General features: G+C 43.6%; 1 protein-coding gene across 1 annotated transcript; it reads left to right on the top strand.

The window, feature by feature from the left end:
* On the top strand, positions 1-23799 carry tmc2b (transmembrane channel-like 2b; the record flags this gene model as incomplete). Its single annotated transcript, XM_080765667.1, has 19 exons — positions 1-64; positions 512-992; positions 2930-3064; positions 6753-6843; positions 7820-7901; positions 8411-8517; positions 9574-9672; positions 10422-10564; positions 10701-10848; positions 12227-12421; positions 13324-13503; positions 14056-14217; positions 14490-14618; positions 17609-17676; positions 21080-21319; positions 22307-22432; positions 22545-22623; positions 23389-23521; positions 23648-23799. The coding sequence occupies 19 exons, from the start codon at positions 1-3 to the stop codon at positions 23797-23799; spliced, it is 2814 nt and encodes a 937-aa protein (XP_080621793.1).

Genomic DNA, 23799 nt, shown 5'->3' on the forward strand with positions numbered 1-23799 from the left:
ATGAAAGGGATGAAGCCAAACGAGTCAAACGAGACGGCCTCTATTAACGGCGTGGCTTCCTGTGGTCAGTCTAGGACAGCGGTTCCAAAACCTTTTCATGCCAAGGACCCCCAAATGAACACTTATCTGCAAACTTATTTTCACTTGGACTTATCACTTATACTCAAATGGACCCCCATTTGAAAAGATATGCCAAGGAAGATGTTGAGGGAGGGCGAAATCCAAAAGACCCGACCGCCGCGTCGGTCGGTATAGTCCCACGGGTCGGTCGGTAAGCCCGACGGTCGGTCGTTAGTCGGACGGGCCGGTCGTTTGTCCGACGGTCGGTAAGTCTGTAAGTTATACCTAGACTTCTTTGCCTTTTTTTTTTCTATTTTGAAAACATTTTATAATTGTTTCGTTGTTTTTGTTTAAAATCGTCATGTTGTGAGCTTGCAGATTGGCTATTTGAACTGTAATATATAACATGCGTGCGTGTGTGTGTGTGCGTGCGTATGTGTGTGTGACTCAGTGGAGGCAAGGAGGAAGGCTAAAGCCCGGAGAGCTAAAGCCGCCAGGCCAAGGAGGAAGAAGGACGAGGAGGAGGGGGAGGAGGAGGAGGAGGAGGAGGAAGACGAAGACGACGCGCCGAAGAGACGGAAGAAGAAGAAAGCCAATAAGAACCAGGACAGCGACGGGGACGAGGAGGAGGACGGCAGGAGCGTGAAGAGCAAAGGCTCCAAGGCCTCCAACAGGAAGAAGAAGAACGCCGCCAAGGAGGAGAGCGAGGAGAGCGAGGACGAGCGAGGGAAGAAGAAGAAGAAGGGAGGCAGGGCGGGGAAGGGAGGAGCGGCCACCAAGAAGCAGAAAGAGGAGCAGAACAAGGACAAGAAAGGGGACAAGAAAGGAGACAAGAAAGGAGACAAGAATGGCAAGGGGAAAGGAGGGAAGGACAAAGGGAACGAAAAGGACAAGAAGAAGAAGGGTGGAAAAGACAGCAGGTGCAGTATGGAGTGTTGCCCGATCTCGTAGACTGAGTGATTATCAAAGCTTTGTCCGTTTTGACATGCATTATTATTATTATTATTATTATTAGCCGGCCACGGACCCTCATTTGGGATCATATTTTTTCCATCTCTGGGACTACACTGTGAATTCATTATTTAACACTTGTACACACTGAGTGTACAACAACCACAGCCTCAAAAACCCACTCGTTCCACGCAAAAAAACTGCCCTAAATGCCTGAATGCTAAGTGCCTGTGTCATAAAACACATTAACAATATGGCTGTTGCTATACCTGCCACCACAGGATCTCTACCTCGCAGAATCTCTACCTCACAGAATCTCTACCTCAATGCATTGCAATGTGCAATGTTTTACACGCACACACACACACACACACACACGCACACACACACACACACACACACACCATGATTCCCATGGTGACGCGTTTTTTAACACCACGTCGCGTGTCAGCTAACTTGCCGATATTGCTTAATTCTTACATGCGCTGGACATGGTCAGCAGGGGAAAGAGGAAGGTGCTGGAGCAATCTGTGTTATTCTAAAACCGTTTTAATAAACATGGTTAATATGACAATATGGTAGTGTTATCTCTTCATTCAGAGCATGCCAACACATTACACAGCATAAGAGAGGTGATGGAGCAATCGGTGTAAATGTATGACAGCTATCATTTCAATAAACCTGGTTATGACATGGCGTTGTAGACACTACGGTCCTCATTCACAAAAGTGAAATACGCCACAGTGTAACGGAGGCGTAAACAGATATCGTATTTATCCGTCCGATCAATACGAATTTTCGCCGTGCAATTCAAAGAGTGGTGTTTACCACAGGTGTGCAGGCGTATCGCAGGTGTATGTCATACTGAATGCAGCGGGTGCAAAGTGATCGGAAAATCACCCGACAACCTCATTTGCATTGATCCACGCCCCATATCACACCATAAAAGGCTTCAAGCATGACTCAGCAGACAGCAGTTTGTCTGAGATCCATCTGTAAAAAAAGGAAAAAAGGGTTTGCGCAGCTCAAACGAAATGGATCGAGTCCCTGACGGTGGAACAACAAAATAATTATATTTTCCCGTGACGTAGCGGCTTCACAAATTAGGCTACAATAAAAATGATTGCTGGAAAGAAATCACAGCCGCGATCACTGCTGTAGGCCTATATGAATAGAATATAGTAGCCCGCAGTCTATTATTACAGCCGCAATGATCAGAGCAGTTCATTTTGACAGGCGGATCTCTGCAAAAAAAAAGAAAGAACAATTGCACACTCGCCTGCAGAGGTAAAATAGATATCCGATACTTTTTTTTTATCAGAGCTGCATTGATTCATGTTATGAGCGTAAACGCCGTTGTGAATGAGGACCTACGTGTAAGTGTAGCTTCTCCCGTAGTAGAAAGGCTGCGACGGCAAGCAGGTTTATGTATCGAGCACTGATCCATTTCCGGTTGCCGTATCCGACTGCCGTAGCCGTCGTTGCTTAAAGTCGCTATTGTCTCTTTATTTGCAACTGGTTAGTTATCATTGGAAGGTTATATTAAAGGCATAGTTAATTGTCTCCACCTGGCCGAATTAAGGCTTGGGGAAGAGAGTAGGTTTTCATCATAATACAGTGAGGTATCAAAGCTATATGATTTGTATACTCTATGGAAGAGGTGATTGTAAACTGAAATATAGTATATTTGTAGGCAACAATTCATGTGACACATCATGGCAATACATGCCCAACATAATGCTGGTTTATCACTGGCACACTCGTGCCAATATGATATTGTGAGAATGTAGAGCAGCCATTTCCGTTCCGAATACAGGTGTGCCTTTGAGACTCGATCTTTCGGTTTGGACCGGTGGTGCATGGCCTGGTGGCCAAAGCCTGACCTGCTGTGTGGTGCCTCTTTCCCTCTGGTATACAGTTCTGGCTCTGATTCTGAATCCATGTCAGAGGGAGAGATGGAAGCCCTGAAAGAAGAGGTGGAGGAGAAGAAGAAGTTGATCGCTACCCTGAGAAACAAGCCGTGGCGCATGAGGAAGAGGCTTACATATCTGAAGTAAAAATACTAACACAACATACCTCCTCCTTTCCGCTGCTTGCCCCTTCTGTGTGTTTTCGTCGTGTTTTTGAGTCATGGTTTGCTGGTTTCGTTTGATGTGCTGTTTTCCTCTTTGCTCGTTATACACTAGTTGCACGTCACTCATGTCATGCACATGTGATGTTGCTGTGATCGTAGAACTGGGGTCACAAGACATGACTTTCATTACTTTGCCATCACTTATGTCCTGTGCATGTGATGCTGTTCATGTGTTATTAAAGTTAGTTTTAAGGCTGTACCTCTCTCTGACCATCCTCCTGCTCAGTGCTGTGCTCTATAAAGAGCTGATATACTGCTTTGGAGAAACACAAAGTAGTTGATTTGAGCCTTGGTACCGCTGTATCCTTGTTTTCCCAAAGCATCTTTGCACCGGAATCGTCTTTGTCACGTTTCAAATGTGCAAAGTTGTCATGCTTTCAGGAAACATGTCTTTTACTGAGCTCTATGATGTTAAGCAATACGACCTGTTGAAGTATTTTGACCACTGACTACTCATTTCAGAATAGGCCTAACATTATGTTACATAAATATGTAAATCTTCCCCCCAAAGATACAGTATGCCACGAGGAAAACCGGGGAGAATGTTTGTTTCCATTAGGACAGACTGGAAATAACTTTTGAACTGGTCTTGTAGTTAAACCCAAGGATTCTTATTCTGGGGGGAACATTCAACAAAAACAACAGACCTACTTTTATCTCGGATCCATTTTTCTAAGTTGTTCAACTGAATTGATATTGATAAATTCCAAAAGATATCAAAGTATATTCTGAGGCACCCCTGGACTTGCTTCAAGGTACCCTAGGGTGCCACGGCACCCACTTTGAGAAGCCTTGGCCAACAGTACTTGCCAGGCCTACAATAGTAAGCAAACTGTTCCTAGACTGAATTGAATGCAACACATTGCCAAAGTATAAATCACCAGTCCTTACCCGTTCGAAGATAGATCATAGCGGGAGCGTACTTAGCAACTTAGTCTTATAGGCTTTGAACAATCCATTGAACTTTAGGCCAGCCTAGGCTACTTAAACTATCTAGTCTTAGCCAACTAAAGATTAACAGTGCTAAAACATAATTGCTCAGACTCTTCAAAGATGGCAAAAACAAACATTCTTTGTTCTGTACTTATATACAATTGTATAGTGCAAAACACTGAAGTCCTTAAACCAGAAACCCAACGCTAACCCTAAAGTTTAGGGTTAAGTTTAGGGTAAGTTTAGGGCCTAAACCCTAAGGTAAGTGGGGAACATAGAACCATGGGGAACATAGGGATGACCCCATCATAGCCTGTTAATGATACAGTATTATGCATTTTGAGGCAGGTGGTCCGCGGACCCCCAAGTGGTCCACGAATCAAGCAAAGCACTCTTGGTCCACAAAGCAAGCAAAGCGCTCTCTCTGCCTCTCGCGCGCACACACACACACACACATGCACCCATGTCCCATGTCCATTTGTAAACAACATGCACAGTTACAGCCGGAAGGCAACACAATTCGATAGGAAACTCACAGGCCTATAGTGTAACGCAACGCGACAGGCATTAAACACTAATCAACAGCGTACAGTTTGATAAAGTGAGTAAGGGCCTCGTTAAGACCACCATAAGGTCAATGGTCAATGTCTGTGTGCAAATTGCAGAGCCATTGGTGCAGCCAGTGAGGAGCAGCGACAGTTCTTCATACAGATCGACACACTGACATTCCCTTATTTAGAGGTAGATTGTTGTGTAATATGAAACGCAAATCAGAGCTGTCATACTATAGAACATCTCTGGATATGAACATTTACAATTCAGGCAGATGTGACTTACAAAGAGTGCAAAGAAAATAATATAAAAAAATAAAGTGTTACAAATGTTAAAGATCAAATCTAGTGTAGGCCTATATGTCTTATTCTTATAACATAACATCATTACATTACATTACATTACATTACATTAACATGCAGTGCATGTAAATAATGTGTAGTATAACTCATTAAAACATATAAGTAACAATAAGTGATAAAGGAATAACTAAATAAAGTGCCCCTCGGGGTCTCCACCAGGGCAGGTCAGGTTGTGGCCTCCTGGTGGCGCTATAATAGGCCAATGTGAAAAGGGTGCCTTTTCTTCTTTCGCCTTGGATGGCAATTGGATGATTTGAGGCATTTTGTTCCAAAAATTGGAAAAATCCACCTGTTGGTGGCGCTATAACAGGCCAATGTGAAAAGGGTGGGATATATTCCTCAGCCTATAGTAGGAAAGTCTGTGAAAGATTTCACGTAAATTGCACGCTCCGTTCATGCAAAGCTTTTTGTTCAAAACGGGCCAATCCTGCAAACTTTGAAAGCCAATGTTAGCCAATTAGGATGGAATATGAAATATCGGACAGATCCGTCTTGAAAACATGACTATAGAGATAGTGTGTAACGATTTGTGGGATGTTTGGACAGAATCTGGAGGAGTAATATATTTAAAAAAATCAAAAGTCGGCCTCGTGGTGGCGCTATAACGGGCCATTCTGGAAATTTTGGGGCAGAGGTTCATCGTTGGCATCCAGCGAGTGTGTGTGCAACATTTGGCATCGATCGGGTTAACAGTGCCGGAGATTAGCTGTACACAGACGGAAGGACGGACGGATGGACACACACACACACACACACACACACCAGGAACAAAGTGCACATGAACCAAGGTGCCAATTAGGGTGTGGTATGTGTGTCTACATACAGTTGAGTGTAAGCACGTATGCTCAGTCAGGGCATCAAGATAGTTGAGACGCTTTGTGACTTTTTCATGAGCTTGACACTGTTTAATGCATGTCGTTGTGGCTGGCTCACTTCCTACATGTCACTAGGTAATGTTCCTTCCATATATTAATGACCACCTCCGTCCATATAGGCCAATGACCACCTGCTTCCATAGGCTAATGACCACGTCCTTCTAATAGAGGGATTAAGTGGGAACACCCACCGAGTGGCAAAAAAGTACTTTCTGGCCTTGACATCCAATATGTAATCTGATTGCATACAATTACGTTGAACAATGTTATAGTTGTAAAAAAAGTAAAATACTCAGTTTTATCTTAACTGTGAGAGTACCACTACCAAACGATATTCATGAATACTGGAGATTTTACTGTGAAAATCCATAATGTTCATGAGATTCAAACCCCGGTTTTCCTGCATCGGACACCACGTTTCTACCATTCTGACATTTCCAGGAGAGAATATTGTGCTATACTAGCTGTCAACCAGAGTGAGGAGATAACTCCATCCACTGCAGATGTACTACTATAGTTATATTATTCCCACACAGATTGGTCCAAAATGATGTTTTTATGCATTAATATTGCTGCTTTAAAATGACACTAATTCACAGATGATTCTGTTGGTTGATATAATCCAAATTATAAGGGGATAGAAGTCCCGAGCTGAGCGTGCTCACTGTCTGTTGATTAAGAGAAGAACAGACGGGCTCTCATAAAAAAACATTACGCAGCGGAAGTCATGACAAACGGACAGCGTTCCGAAAGGCCTGAGTAGTCAAAGTGTCCGTTTGTCATGCCCTGAAATTCACCTTGAATAAGCGTGGACTGTTTCTATAGTCTTTTTTACATGAACATTGACGTTTTTTCATTGTCTTACATGTTTGCTTGGCCTGACAGGGAGGCCCACGCGTTCGTGGAGAAGTTTGAAGGAACCCTGGGGAAAGGCAAGAACAGGAAGTTCTACGCTTACAAAATCATGATGGCGAAGGTGACATCTCTCTGGCTGCACATCAGTGTTCATTTTGACAGCAAATCTTGATTTAGTTAGTTTAATAGTAGGCCTAATCATTGTCTTTTGAATACATTTCTATTTTAAGTCGTATTTTAGTCATCTGAAATGTCTAGTTTTAGTTGACTAAATGTCATACGATTTTAGTCAACTAAATCACAGTTGCAGTTGACGATGATGATAGTTTATTTGGTCCTTTTCAGCACAATACATCACAATAAATAACACGAAAAAAAACTTGCAGAAGAACATAACGGACCAAAAGGGTGTAGGCTGAAGCTAGAAGCTTATCTTTGGCTACCCCGATTGTATACAGGAAAAAGATTACAAAATCAATCAGCAGTATTCGACAGAAGAGAAAAAAAGTAACAGAGGAAAACAGAAACCTCTGAAGGAAAATCAGGGTTTCATACCTTCGAGGGTTAATTAGTATGGACCTGCGCAGTGTAGCGAAATGATAACTATGCCACCTGGCTGCGCAAGACCATATAACACTTAGATAGATAAACTCTCAAAATAAATATCTATGTATATACATATATACATAGAAATCAGAGACTACAATTTCTCATACCAAACCATATTTATTTTGCTATTAGCACATTTATTTAATAATAAATGCATTTCACTAATTTATATTTATAATCGGGATCCTCTATTCCAATGTGTTATATTTTATTGATTACCTTTATAGTTTTGAACATTGTTTTGAATTTGGTGACTGATGTACTGTACATATTTACTGTACTGTTGATTTACTGTAGACGTCTAAAATGTATTTTTGTATATATATATATATATATATGTATATATGTATGTATATATGTATACTTTGCTGCGTGCCACACATTGGTCATCGTCAACCAAAGCAATCGCATCATACATCATGTTGGATCAACGCCATATAAATCGACCCAGTTTTGACTGCTGTCTCTGCTTTTTTTTCTTCTTTCAGAAATGGATCAAGTTTAAACGTGACTTTGAAAACTTCAGAACGGCCTGCATTCCATGGGAGAGCAGGATAAAAGAAGTTGAGAGTCGGTACCACCCTGATATCATGACTCTGACCTGTATTTGGCTACAGTTTAATATGAGAACTATATCTATCCACTTTAGCCCTACTTCGCCATAAGACGAATATGGGAAATAGGCTATAGCTGATCTACAAAATGGATTTAACCTGAGCATTGTGACACGTTGTCAGTTTGTAGATCTGCTATTTTTGCTTTCTTTAACCCATTCTGGGCGGGAACCCCTTTTGCATGGTGTTCTAAGCCTTGGTCCAGAAGGCTGCTATATAAATATTCAACGTTTTTCAGAAAACTTAGGGCAGTATTTAGAAGGCGTTTTTAAAATCCAAAATGGTTAAGTTGAGAGCTAAAGTTTACCTTTGCTACTACAGGGAAAACATGCACATGTACAGTACATACGTTACTAGTTTTCTAGCACTCTTTATTCTATCCCTTAATTTGTTTGCTGTACCAGTGTTTTAACCCATTAAAAAATAGCATTTTTTTCTCTCTCTTTTGACTCCACTGAACCCCAGGTCACTTTGGGTCGTCCGTGGCGTCCTACTTCATCTTCCTACGTTGGATGTATGGTCTGAACCTGGTTCTGTTTGGCTTCATGTTTGGCCTGGTGGTGCTGCCAGAGGTACAGCCCAGTCCATATGTGATTCATCACTGTGTAATATGATAACACAACATTCATTGTTACAGATTATAGCGATACTGATGGCATGCCCGGTCATTTTCGCGTAAATTTGGCCCAGACCGGGCCCACCACAACCAGCGTGCAGATAGCAGAAACTCTACCGCCCGCTCCGTCGAGGCACACACAAACAAACAAGCCCCTAATAATACCACCACTTTTACAGAACAACATAAATGATACAAACCAACAGACAACTACACAACCCTTTGTAGAGGGTTTATTTGTCACTCACTGATACAGGTACAGTGACATTATCATGATGGCACTGGCAGAATGGCAACACGCCCGGACCTTTCCTGGTGGCCTGCCGCCTATTGGCCTGCCTTTAAAAAAAAAAAAACATGGTGGCCCCCTACGGTCGCGGCCCTGCACCGGGAATATGCCCGGTACGACCTGTGGCCAGTCCAGCCCTGACTGATGGCCAAGCAATAAATTCGGAATGCTGATTTACAGTAGGCTACATGCAAATACATACAGACACATGCACAGAGAGAAGGCACAATACGCCATGGTGACAGCTTGTCTATCGCCACCGCACTTTGTTTTCATGGGCCATAAAAGACAGGTCAGCCTTTGCTTATGCGTTTACGGATAAGCAATGAACAGTTGTGTGGTGTTGTGTGGCGAAAACAAAAGCCAAGCCCCTATACTCTACAATATTAATTTGCTCATGGAGTTTTTTTTTCTTTTTCTTTTCTCCTCTTCTTCTTTTTTACGTCACGTACACTGTACACTGTACACTGTACACTGTACAGCATTGTTGTCTGGATGTTAACCCATGAAGACCAGGAAATAATCTGTGTCATTTTAGATTACTTTTAACCAATTTAACCTATTTTGGCTATTCAAAAATAGCAGATATACAAGCTCATAGATCGGATAGTTCGGATTTAGAAGGCATTTGTAGAATTCTTAATGGGTTACAGATGGGTTATATGAAATTGTGATATTTTGTGTGTGTGTGTGTGTGTGTGTGTGTGTGTGTGTTTTTTTTAGGTAATGATGGGCCTTCCATACGGCTCCATTCCCAGGAAGACAGTCCCCAGAGAAGAGCAGGCAAAAGCCATGGACTTCTCTGTACTCTTTGACTTTGATGTGAGGACACGTATACAATCTCAATTGCCTCTATCACACGTTCACACTCACTATTTTGGAAAGTAGAACTTGCATGGGCCCCTTCCCTATACTTCCTTCACAGGTGTTACTAATGATACTAATGAAGGCTCTGACTCGTTCTGGTCAGAGTCGGGGTGCGTAACGTGCTGCTATCGTGCATGGTGGCTCACTGGAAACGCTCTGCTAACACCAGTGGGTGTCCAAGTGTCCTTTCCGAATTGCCCCGTACGGGTTTGTAACTCTGAGAGTGTACAAATGGAACCAAATGGACCCGCCTTTAATACAGGTCCATTTGGATTGAACAGAGTTATGGGGGTCCTTGAAATTAAAAAAAGGTTTGTGAACCACTGCACACTCAATGGTAACCTGACTCCGCCATGGTAACCCGAGCCTTAATTAGTATCATCGCTAACACCTGTGAAGGAAGTAGGGAAGCAGCCTGCAAGTAGGGAGAGTTACTCCGTGTGCACATAGCCCCTTTTATTTCATTTCATTCATGCATTTCTTACGGGGATTGTACACTTTAATTATCAGCCCTAATATTCTGCGATGTAGATCTATAGCATTAGAATGTCAGAAATGTTAATCTGCTTTTTCTGCATTGAAAAGCACATACAACATGGCATATTAGGAACAGAGCTTTGGCTTTTTTTTTAAATGCAAAATTGTATTTAAGTTGTTAAGTACTAAATGTACTGAGTAACATCACGACACTGATATTCACACAGGGATACTGCAAGTACTCCTTCCTGTTCTACGGTTACTACAACGACATCCGACAGATCGGCCTGCTCAAGTTCCGCCTCCCTCTGTCCTACCTCCTGGTGGGCGTCGGTATCTTCGGATACAGTCTGATGGTCGTTATTAGAACGTATGTAACGCACGCTCGCACGCACGCACGCACGCACGCACGCACGCACGCACGCACACACACACACACACACACACACAAAAATCAATTACACATCCCAATTACACACCCCATGTGTGTGTGTGTCTTCGTTCAGGATGGCTCGTAACGCTAATGAGGGTGGAGACGGAGGTGAGGATTCAGATTTCACCTTTGCCTGGAAGATGTTCACCAGCTGGGACTACCTGATAGGAAACCCTGAGACCGCTGACAACAAGTACGCCTCTATCACCACCAGCTTCAAGGTACCTGATGATGATGATGATGATGATGATGATGATAGTTCTTGGTAAAGATGGAGTTACTGCATGAGTAAAGTGAACGCAAAAAGTTACCCAAAGAAAAAGTAAAACTCAAATCATCTCCCTGGCACATCATATTTTCAGATAGGGGTCCACAGCCACATCAATTTGATGGGTGTGACGGCCCTGCCCACTCTGCCTCTGCACAGCAGGATATCTGGCAGCCTGAGTGATTAGGGCAGAGTGGAGCAGGCCGTCAGGCCAACTGTGTACACCTGAGTGGGGTGTGGTCTGGGAGAGTATATAAGGGCCTCTCCTTCCATGCTCTCAAGCCAGCTATCTTACCTTCCTTTCAAGCAGTTGCACACCTTTTACAACACTCACACACAGCACACTCCATACATCCATACACTGCATACATGACTGATTACTGACATTGTCACATCTCATACCAGTTTATTTGATGATTGCTTAACTTATTTTAATTTAGAATAATAAATATATAATCTAAAAGGTTTGCCTTGTGTGTGGACTCCCTTTTTGTCATGTATTGCCCTAGAGTGCATGACAAATGGGGGCTCGTCCTTGACATGAAAATACCCCGAGTGTGTGTGTGCGTGCGTGAGTGTGTGGGTGTGTTGATGGCAGCTGGGGCCATGTCAAAGGAACATGAGCCCTTGAAGGATTAGCACGCTGACAGAGGACACTTCCTCTGGCAACGTCACCTAAACGTCGATGTGTCTCTCTTAACTCTCCACTCAAATCCCCAGCTCTCTGAATGGCCAACATTGACGATGTCACTCTCTTGACTGTCCACTCATGCAAAGTTAATATATAGGAAGATAGCCGGCCATCCTGATTGGATCCACTAGAGAGGAGACATTGTACACACATCCTACAAAATGGATCTCCTAAATAGGCGCAGACGTCAAATCTTGCAATATGGAAATGTTGATAATAAAGTATAGAAGTTATCCTGATTTGTCTCTCCGGGGAGAAAAAGAAGGCGGAATATCTTGGGAATATTGGCTCGTGACGATCGGGTCCAATAGTTCAGTGACCATGCAGGCTAAAGCATGGTTCAGAAGCTGTGCTCATGCTCACTCTCCCATTGGAATGAAAAGAGTCCGACCTGCTTCAGATCTCTTAAAAAGGCACACACATACAGACACACACACAGAAATGTCATAATGCTCAACACAGGATATACAAACATGCATTTTCCCTTTTTGTCTGTCTCAACATTATCCCAGAAGGACATTGTTCTGTGAGAAAGCATATAAAGCCTGGGCACATGAGGCTATAGTGAGAAAGTACAGTGCATCATGCCACGCAAGTTTGTTATTGCGAGACAAACGCTTTGTTTCCCCCGTCGCTGTAGGAGTCCATCGTAGACGAGCAGGAGAACCAGAAGGACGAGAACGTCCACTTGCGTCGCTTCCTCCGAGTGCTGGCCAACGCGCTCATCCTGTGCGCTCTGGGGGGCAGCGGCTACCTCATCTACTTTGTGGTCAAGCGCTCGCAGGAGTTTTCCAAAATGGACGACGACGACCTGTCCTGGTTTGAGAAGAACGAGGCAGGTTCATAGGTCGATGCATATATCCTCTGCATGGGGCTCGTCAATATGTCTGTGTATACGGACAGATGTGTCGTCTGACTTGGTCTTGTCCGTGGCAAATGTTTGATTTTCTCTTTTACACACCATTATAATGTTCTTATTTTGATCATGAGACCCAATTACTGAATGTCAGTCTCCAGGTTTTCTTCGGAACGCGTAATTGTGACACTATGGCATATTAGGAGTCCAACTATAGTACTAGTGGTTCTCAAGTGTTTTATTTGCAAGGATCCCCTTAACTCTGTACAAATGGACCATTTGTGACTAAATTTGACTGAGGGACTGCCATTGGACTGTTTTGAATTTTCGTTCTTTTCATGTCATATGAAAGCAGGGAATCATATAGCTTCAAATTGATATTGGTTGTTCAGTTTGGCCCACCAGTTTTGGAGATATGGCTGATAGAGTAATGTCTTGCCGAAAACAGCGAGTTGAGAAAACAGGCTTGAAAGGTTCACTTCTGTCGTCTAACACTAAGCTACATGTTTAAGCATTTATTTAATATTTGCATGTCGATTTCAGCTCTGACACTTATTTCAGACATGCTCTTGTGAAGAGTCTGCCTGTGCTATAAAGTCATGTTGAAAAAAGTGTTTCTCCTCTGGTGAAAAACTGGAATTTGCGCGATGGCAGTCTCTCAGTCAAATCTGGTCACATTTGTGTCCATTGTGCGACAAATAGCTTAAACAGATGATATACGAGCTCATTGTCATCATTATGCTTTAAAAAGCTAAAGGGATATACGGAGGTAAAATATCAGCACACTGAGTTAATAGATTTCTTTCAAATAATCGATTTAATCAATGTAATCGATTGAATTGATTATCTGGATTAACTGTTGCACACCTGATGCCCTGTAGGTGGAGTTCGTCATGTCTCTTCTGGGTCTCATGTGTCCCCCGCTGTTTGAGACCATTGCTGAGCTGGAGGAATACCATCCCCGTATCGCCCTCAAGTGGCAGCTGGGACGCATCTTCGCCCTCTTCCTGGGAAACCTCTATACCTTCCTGTTCGCCCTTTTTGATGAGGTCAATGCCAAGGTAGGAGGCATATACCGCGTGCGTGTGTGCGTGACTGTGAATGTGCTTGTGTGTGTGTGTGTGTGTGTGTGTGTGTGTCTGTGAATGTGAGTGTCTGTGAATGTGTGTGAATGCATTGGTACTGCCCATAATTCCCATTTCTCGGAGGGTAATAGGCTTATGGGTCGGACCAACGCACCGTTGGAATAATGACACCGGCACCCACACATCATATGCAGGTGAAGCCTCGCGTAGCGATACTAATATCACTGCCTGCGTGGATATTAGTCTCGTCCCTCTCAGTGTTAGATTATTTTCTGCAATGTCCCGGTCCATATTTGCCCACTGGGCCCTGGTTGGTTATAGCCTGGTTCCAGACGAATCTGGTTGGCTCGTCGTCACCACTTCGGCCGCGAAGTCCTCCCACAATTGAAAGGGGCCAGACTTAATCTGCCTGCGGGGCGATATGCATTGCAGAGGCAGATGAAGGCTGGCTGGCTTATATGCAAGGCTACTGCAGCCTATAGTAAATAAACCATTCGGATGACTTCATGGTTCTGTCATGTTCTTCAGCTGGAGCAGGAGAAGTCGATAAAGAACTCAACCATCTGGGCTCTGAATGAATACTATGCCAACTACAGCAGCTTCCACCCCAACGCCACCGACGTCCCTCCGCCCGACATCCACCCCGCCGACGCCATCAGAGGACCCTGCTGGGAGACGGCCGTGGGAATAGTAAGAAGTACCTGATCACACTGTGGCGTCACACGGACGTATCAGAAGTAGCAGATCCACAAGCTCTGGGTGAAGCAACCCGCGTGTTGAGCTCATATATATAGATCTGCTATACGTTTGAATCCTGAAAAGTAACAGTTTTAGGACCTTCAGGGTTTTTCCCCCCCCCGACAGAGACGATCATGCAAGTCATATCAGATCAGTGTTCAAGAAAGGAAAACGATTCTTCACAAAATAATATGTCCATGTTTTGTGTGTCCGGGTCTGTCCAGGAGTTTGTGAAGCTCATCGTGTCGGACATGCAGGTCAGCTATCTGACGATCCTGATCGGTGACTTTGTGCGAGCCGTCGTGGTACGCTTCCTGAACTACTGCTGGTGCTGGGACCTGGAGGCGGGGTTTGTGAGTATTCTTCCAGCTGCTATACCATAGACTGTAAAAGAATATGGACAAAGCGTTCTCCGGGTCTGACGTAATAGCTAGGCGGGAAATAGAGGTGATAGTTCAGTTGGTGATAGAAGCATGAAATTTGGTACAGATGACCTTTATATGACCATATATGTCCTGGAGGTATTTCTACCAAGTGAGATAAAACAATAACATTACGTTCCAATATGGCGGCATATTTTTCAAAATGGCTGCTGAGAAATTGCATAAATGTACATCTGCTCATGGTTAATCCACAGTTGGTGATACAAGCATGAAATTTGGTACAGATGACCTTTATATGACCATAATCGATAATCAACCTCGGGCCATGCAAAATTCCTCCATTTTCCAAGATGGCCGCCAGTTTGCAATTGGACATATGGCGGGAAATAGAGGTGATAGTTCAGTTGGTGATAGAAGCATGAAATTTGGTACAGATGACCTTTATATGACCATAATCGATAATCAACCTTGGGCCACGCAAAATTCCTCCATTTTCCAAGATGGCCGCCAGTTTGCAATTGGACATCGGGAAATAGAGGTGATAGTTCAGTTGGTGATAGAAGCATGAAATTTGGTACAGATGACCTTTATATGACCATAAGTGATAATCAACCTCGGGCCACGCAAAATTCCTCCATTTTCCAAGATGGCCGCCAGTTTGCAATTGGACATATGGCGGGAAATAGAGGTGATAGTTCAGTTGGTGATAGAAGCATGAAATTTGGTACAGATGACCTTTATATGACCATAAGTGATAATCAACCTCGGGCCACGCAAAATTCCTCCATTTTCCAAGATGGCCGCCAGAAATTGCATAAATGTACATCTGCTCATGGTTAATCCACAGTTGGCGATACAAGCAACTGGAATTCTGCATGGCCCGAGGTTGATTATCGATTAGGGACATATTAAGGACATCTGTGCCAAAATTCATGCTTGTATCGCCAACTGTGGATTAACCATGAGCAGATATACATTTATGCATTTTCTGGCGGCCATCTTGGAAAATGGAGGAATTTTGCGTGGCCCGAGGTTGATTATCACTTATGGTCATATAAAGGTCATCTGTACCAAATTTCATGCTTCTATCACCAACTGAACTATCACCTCTATTTCCCGCCATATGTCCAATTGCAAACTGGCGGCCATCTTGGAAAATGGAGGAATTTTGCGTGGCCCGAGGTTGATTATCACTTATGGTCATATAAAGGTCATCTGTACCAAATTTCATGCTTCTATCACCAACTGAACTATCACCTCTATTTCCCGCCATATGTCCAATTGCAAACTGGCGGCCATCTTGGAAAATGGAGGAATTTTGCGTGGCCCGAGGTTGATTATCACTTATGGTCATATAAAGGTCATCTGTACCAAATTTCATGCTTGTATCGCCAACTGAACTATCACCTCTATTCCCGCCTAGCTGTCCAATTGCAAACTGGCGGCCATCTTGGAAAATGGAGGAATTTTGCGTGGCCCGAGGTTGATTATCGATTATGGTCATATAAAGGTCATCTGTGCCAAATTTCATGCTTGTATCGCCAACTGTGGATTAACCATGAGCAGATGTACATTTATGCAATTTCTGGCGGCCATCTTGGAAAATGGAAGAATTTTGCGTGGCCCGAGGTTGATTATCGATTATGGTCTTATAAAGGTCATCTGTACCAAATTTCATGCTTGCATCACCAACTGAACTATCATCCCCATTCCCGCCTAGCTAATAGTCCAAAACGTACTATTTACAGTTGCAGCCATTTTTAAAACTGGCGGGCCACCTTGAAAAATGTTGAATTCTGCGTGGCCCGAGGTTGATTATCGATTAGGGACATATGAAGGACATCTGTGCCAAATTTCATGCTTCTATCACCAACTGAACTATCGTGCATTGAAAACAGCTATTTCCCGCCTAGCTATAAAATGAAGCCTGTCAGTCCTTGAATTGTAAAATCGCCATCTTTCTAGATCCGTTTTGGCCCAGCGTTTTGGCCCATTGGCTGGCCCAGACAACGAGGCGGGACTTCCCCCCCCCTTCATCTTCGTTGGTTTTTATTTTGACTGGAGTGGGTGGGGGGGATCCCGATCATAGACTGTAACGGTAGCCACGCCCCTCAGAACATACGTGACTTTATGGTCATTTTTTTAATAAATGGGACCATCATTTTCCAAAAAGAATAGTATGACATTAGAAATGAGACTTTAAACTAGTGACTGGAAGCAGAAAGTATTCATGACCATGTTTACCAAGGTAATACAGTCTAGGTGAAGTTGGGCCAAAATACATGGATCTCTATGGAGCTATGGGGTTTTTTGGGCCCAATGACAGCGCCACAACAGGCCATTATATGAACTTTCGGGAAATCCCGATTTCCTTAGTGGCTTCACAAAATATCTGTCTGACTGCCCCCCTGGCTGCTACGCATACGTCAAGTCCTAGTATGTATGAGTGAGCAACCAGGGGAAGGGGATCCCACGCCATATGATTCCTTGTTTGACCCCGCAAAGACTCGGATGTGTGTCTCAAAGAATATTATTGGCGTGTTATTATTTAAAATTATTGGCAGAATCGTGTAAAGTTGCATTGGTGTGGTTGACCTTCAAACTGTTTTGTTGCAAGTAAAGGAGCTGCGACTATAGTTGCAAAGAGTTGCAGCAACTGGTGTGGTTTGGGCACGCAGATGTTTTGTTACGGCCTGGCAGTATACCAGTACTGTTTGCACTGGCTCCTGCAACTCAACTCGATACTGCTGACAAATGGCAAGAAAAGTGATCCTTCGTGCTGAAGTAAACCAGACACCGCTCTGAGAACTTAATTACAGAGAGAGAGAGAGAGAGAGAGAGAGAGAGAGAGAGCGAGCGAGAGAGAGAGAGAGCCATGTGGAGAGACAGAGAGAACAGAGAGATGCAAATTGAGATTCAGTCTTGTGTTACTGTCGACGTTTGTGTTTGTGTTTTTGCAGCCCTCCTATGGAGAGTTTGACATCAGCGGTAATGTGCTTGGACTGATCTTCAATCAAGGCATGATATGGTATGTATAGAGTATAGTCCCGTATGAAAGTAAGTAGTAAGTAAGTACATTTTATTTATAAAGCACCTTTTTTAACAAAGTTACAAAGTGCTGTACAATGAACACAGTAAAATCAATTAAAAACAGGACAGTACAACAAGCAAATAAGAACAACACAATCAAGTAACATCAGGAAAATGTTTCCGAAATGAAAACGTTTTCAACAAACTCTTAAAAATAATAATATTTACAGACTCTGCGTTTTTGTGTGTGCAAGGCAGGGCGTTCCATAGGGTATAGGTGCAACTACTGCAAAGGCACGGTCACCCATTGTCTTTCGTTTTGTCCCGGGAACCATTAGGAGGCCTTTGCCAGAGGATCGCAGGGATCTCACATTGACCTTGGGGGGCAGAAGATCACAGATGTATGGTGGGGCCAGTCCATGTAGGGCTTTAAAAGTAGTTAAAAGGATTTTAAAATCTATTCTAGCCTTGATGGGCAGCCAGTGGAGTGTGGCTATAAGACCGGGGTGATGTGTGCTCGACGGTTGGTGTTGGTGAGAATTCTGGCTGCTGTTGTTTACAAGTCATGTGTACAAGTTGTTAGAGGGACCGATTATTCAGCCCCTCAAACCCGGACCCTTAAAGGTATTGTAGACAAGTTTCCAGTGTTTGTACACAGAATTGATCGAGTGTTTCCAAACAAATTAAAATCTAGCTCCACCCCCCTCCCCCCGTCATTCTATTGGCTGAGCCAGGTCACTTCAGGCTATGGGGTTGTTGTTGCTGCTGGGAGGGACGCTATGGATATTGCGCTCGTATGGCTAAATATGACATTAAAAAATTATGAATTTCTATCGATATCATAGTTACAACAATGACATTGAGTTGACATGTTTTTTTAAGGGTAACTGTAGCGTAATCACAATATCACAAGACTGACACGACGAGTCCCGCAAATGAGGAAGTAGGAAGTAGTGGAGCAGACTCACTGGCTCTCAATTCAATTATCTTTCATTTGTAATCGTGCATATAAAACATATTGCCCCTCAAATGCCCCAGCCACTACAGCATCGTTCATGTGAACTACTTTGTCCACGGTTATTCATCGCTATGATGATCAGCGACGGCTTGTCACCGTTGGCGAGCACGGGTTGAATGCAAGCTTCAAGCCGGCCGGACCACCAAACCATGCGCTATACATAGCGATTCTCATAATTTCAACAGGCTTACATATTACATCATAAACATACTATTTCACATGAACAATGGTGAAACTAAGATATGGGGATAATATTATACTTGCAAATTGCAAGTATAATATTATCCCCATATCTTAGTTTCACCAATGCGATTTCATTGCAAGTTGCAATGAAATCGCATTGCGTTTTCATTATAATACTGCTGGGTCGAACACACAGTCACAGCCTCGCGCTGCAATTGGCTAAGACTCCGCGTCACCCCCCACACAGACCCTCCTCCCAACACGACGCTTCCGTCCCGCGACATAAACAACAGTGGATATAAACAGATACAAACACATAGAGGGAGACAAAGGGAGAGTGTATGTCTACAGGGCAGCAGCTCAGCATCAAAATATAGGGGAAGATAGAGGGAATAAGGCCACAAATATAGATAGATAAATATGTTGATTTTTGGCTGAAAACTTGCCTATATCACCTTTAAATCAACATGAACGTTCGCCGTTGTGCCCATGCGGCGTGTATGCACGCTCATGCATGCATGCATATACGCACCATTTAGGTGTTGCATTCATACCGGAAATGACTGATTGACAAACATCAGCGCCAGCGTTTAATTCAGACACGCAATGCATTGTTGCATGTTTTCAAATTGGTTAGGTCACAGGTGAGCATGTTTACATGAAAAGAACACGATTAACCACTAGAAACAACTGTTATTATTTGAATTCTGGCGAAAACCGGGACAACTTCCTAGTGCATGTTGTAAAGCGGAACATGTTAGTGTCATTAGATATTTGTCTGTACTCGGGATTGAAACCATGTACATGGATACTTTCTTCAGCTGTAACATACTGAAATACACATACCATCGCTGCATGTGGGTACAGTGGGTACTACAATTGTGAAACAATTGCTTTGATATATCATATTTGTCAGCAGGGCATGTCCATAAGATGAGTGTGTGAGGAGGACTACAAATGGTTGGACTGCATGGCTAAATGAAGGGCAAAACAATTAATTAAACTATTGTTCTGTTTCTGCCAGTACTGGCAGTTCAGTCAGATAACTCAGAAATAGATTGAACCAATATATTTCATTATAGAATGAGAATTGTGGATATAATATGCTCGGCACAATTTTGACAGCCCTCATTAAACATTAAGAGCATAGAGATAGATATACAATAACAGAGAGAATCTTGGAGAGAGAGAGAGTTGCGCCACCTCCGTACACTTCATGGGACCAGTCGTCCTCTTCTACATAGACTTCTGTTAGCGAATCGTGCCAAAGGCCTGAACCGGCATTGTCCCATGTCTGGTCTGGGCTTTTATAGTGACAAACGAGTTACATGAACAACGTGACTGGCGCTGTTTTCTGCCCCCTCATTGGCGGGACTCTCCTTTCAATAGCTCTGACAGAGGTTTTAGATTAAATAACCCGGTCAATTGGTCAGCTGCTTGCCACGCCAGAGTATGCCGTATGGGTCATGTGTAGTAGCGTCCGTATGTACCCACATAAGCACAGCGTGTAACCCCTCAAGTATGCCTGCCTGAACTAACCTCGCAAGCTACTGTCCGTCCGTCCGTCCGTCCTTTGACTCAAGTACTAATCTTTAGTATTTATGTCCTGTAATAGACCAAATAGGCCTGAGGCCGATTCTACAAAATAATGTCTTTAAAAAAATGCTCAAATTTATCTGAAATATTTTGTTCCAGGAACCCCCCCAGAAGCAAAGATTTGAGTAAAAAAAGGTTAACTTTAAAAAAGGAAACCACAAATGTTCACAGTTTTTGAATAGCCAAAGTATAACATAATGGTTAAAGTGGTTCAAATCTAAAGCAGTGGTTTTCAACCTTTTTCATTTGATGAGATGTACGCCTCTAAATCTCTCATATCCCAAACTAAAGAATAGTTTGTAGAGATAACATTCAAACAATTCTGCAATTCTCTAACTGTGTAGACTTCTTGTAAATGAAGTAATGCAGTTCAAGAATAATTAAAGCCTTGAGAGAGTAAATGACACCAAATGGACCAAGGGTTTGGATTTGGTTTCATTTTACGCTCTATAGGGGGACCAACTCTCCATCATTTAGCTGCAGGGGGACCACCTGGAACCCCATCAATGACCACTGGTTGAGAACCACTGATCTTAAAGTGACACGGATGCTTTCCCGCGGTTTTTAATGGGGGTTTCACGGTTGTCCTGTTGTTGTTTTACAGGATGGGCGCGTTCTACGCCCCGGGCCTGGTGGGTCTGAACGTGCTGCGTCTGCTCACCTCCATGTACTACCAGTGCTGGGCGGTGATGAGCTGCAACGTGCCGCACGCCCGCGTGTTCAAGGCGTCGCGCTCCAACAACTTCTACATGGGCCTGCTGCTGCTGGTGCTGTTCCTCAGCCTGCTGCCCGTCATCTACACCATCATGACGCTGCCGCCCTCCTTCGACTGCGGGCCCTTCAGGTGAGCCAACGCAGCAAGGTTTTTAACTGGTTTGTACTAGAATATTTAATTAATCCCTTTGTTAACGGGTTCCCATTTCTTCACTTAGCGTCCAGTGTAATGGTGATATGGTACCACAGCATTTAATTATGTCACGCGGACACGCGCACGCACGCACGCGTACTTGCGCGCGCACACAAAAGTGGACTTAAAATAATCAGACAAGCGTCTTTACTGTGCTGCAGTAGCGAAACTAAAAGGTTTGCTTTGGACGATGCAGGTGGAGGAGGCATTATTGTTGTGTGCAGAACACCACAGAAGCAGTATAGCCTATAGGAGCCTAGCTCTGGTCCATAGCCTTAAAGACTAGTCTTCCGTCTTATGGGACTCTCCCTTACCTGCCGCCGCATTACCTGCAGCACAGCCTCTCGACTTCTGCAAAAATACAAAGAACAATTTCGCTACTCACCAATACAAAGACAGTTTTGGTGTGAAAAAAGCCTACTATCCCCCGGTGGACGCGCTCGTGAGTCTGAGCCCCCCGCCACACGTATAACATGCACTTTTTGTCCAGAAGAAAAAAATGCTTTTAGTTATTCCACTGCGCCCTCTACAGATATTGCCAAGAGGAAATCCAATTGACTAGATTTTTTCTTCGTTTCGTGAATAATTACATAACTCCACCCACTGCGTGCTGCAGCTCCGGTCATACACTAAATCGCTTTTTTTTTGATCGGTTAAAATCTTTTTTTCTACACATCTTTTTTTCGTAATGACCTTCCTAGTACAATGCACAGTGTTTTGTCCCAAAGGGGCTTCTGTCAAACGGCGAAGGGGCCTAGGACGCAGCGCACGTGTTCTGAGCTACGGTGCGCTCTAAAGATGGATATAATCATTGCAGATATACAGTAATTACATCGCGGTAATAAAAGCGCTGGTCCAGAATTCTCCTTTAGGTAAAGCAATGATACTACATTTGAGACTTACCTCATGTCCTTTCCCCCCCAGTGGCCAGGATAAGATGTACGATGTTGTCATGGAGACCATAGAACAAGACCTGCCGTCCTTCATTGTGAACATCTTCACCTACGCCACCAACCCAGGCCTCATCATGGCTGCTGTCCTCCTCATGGTGTAAGATCATACACAGAACATACATATACCAACCCAGGCCTCATCATGGCTGAGGTTTACTGAAGTAGTACCTGAATGCATTCATTGTGTTGTGATGTGTTTATCTTCACAGACTGGCTCTCTACTACCTGAATGCATTGTCCCAAGGATACCAACAGGCTAACATCGACCTCAAGAAGAAGATGCAGATGGTTAGTTTATGCTCTCTCCTCTCCTGTGTTGCTTTCGTCTACTAAAAAACTATAGTCGTCGGCTATCCTTTTTTCACGAAGACTAAATAAGAACGAAATAAAAACTGCCGAAGTAGCCCATACATTTTCAAATAATTTCGTTAAAGCGCTGATCTTTGCAAAACAAAAGTTTTGCTACTCCTACATGATACATTTACAAACCTCACAATCTGACCTTTTCTGTCGCCTCTTGCGGTTACGTTTGATAATTTATGGTCAATATCACTATATTTCCACACTCACGCCAGAGGGCCGCATTGCATATTACTGTCGTAGCAAAAAATAGCCAATCTACAAGCTCAAAACGTGTCGCGCTGCGACGCGTTTTGATCTTGTAGATCAGCTATTTTTTCTAAATACTGAATAATTTTTTGCTTAAAAAAAAAATTGAATCCTGAAAAGTCACCTTTGTATTGATTTTCAAATGGATTTAGTTTTAGTTATGATAACTTTATGAACTAAATACAAATTGTACACAAAAAGCCAATACAATAATACTATTCGTTATGTACTAGTCATTTAATACTAGTCATTAAGTATAATTAAAGCAGGTTTGCATGTTTGGAATTGCAACAGCTGAACTCAATACTATATCAGTATTCTGATATTAACCTGCGGGGCCGCATTAAGTGAAGCTGGGGGCCGCATGTGGCCCCCGGGCCGCCAGTTGCCCACCCCTGGTCTATATCTTCCCAAATCCACCATCTTTGACGACGTGTATTATAGGCTCGAGACGAGGAGAAGAACCGTAGGAACAACAAGGACAGCACCAACGAGGTGATGAAAGACCTGATGGACCTGCTGCCCAACAAGCCTGGCATACCTGAGCCTGAAGAGGAGGAGGAGCCTCCTCCACCAGGTACGCATGCCACGCACTCACAGCACACACACACACACACACACACACACACACACACACTCACACCTGTCCTAGTAGAATTGTCTTTTTCTGTCCAATTAGAAGTGTCTCTTTCTGTCCCAGTAGAAGTGGTACCAGAGAAGGGCAAGAAGTCTCCCAAGGCCAAGAAGGACAAGGGAGACGTCAAAGTGCAGAAAGACGTGCCACTGGCCGCCCCCAACTCCAAAGACCCCGTCACCAAGGCACCCAGGGGACGAGGTCGCCCAAAGCAGCAGTAG

This window comes from Protomyctophum bolini (genome assembly GCF_963924005.1).
Source record: "Protomyctophum bolini genome assembly, chromosome: 6".
Lineage (NCBI taxonomy): Eukaryota > Metazoa > Chordata > Actinopteri > Myctophiformes > Myctophidae > Protomyctophum > Protomyctophum bolini.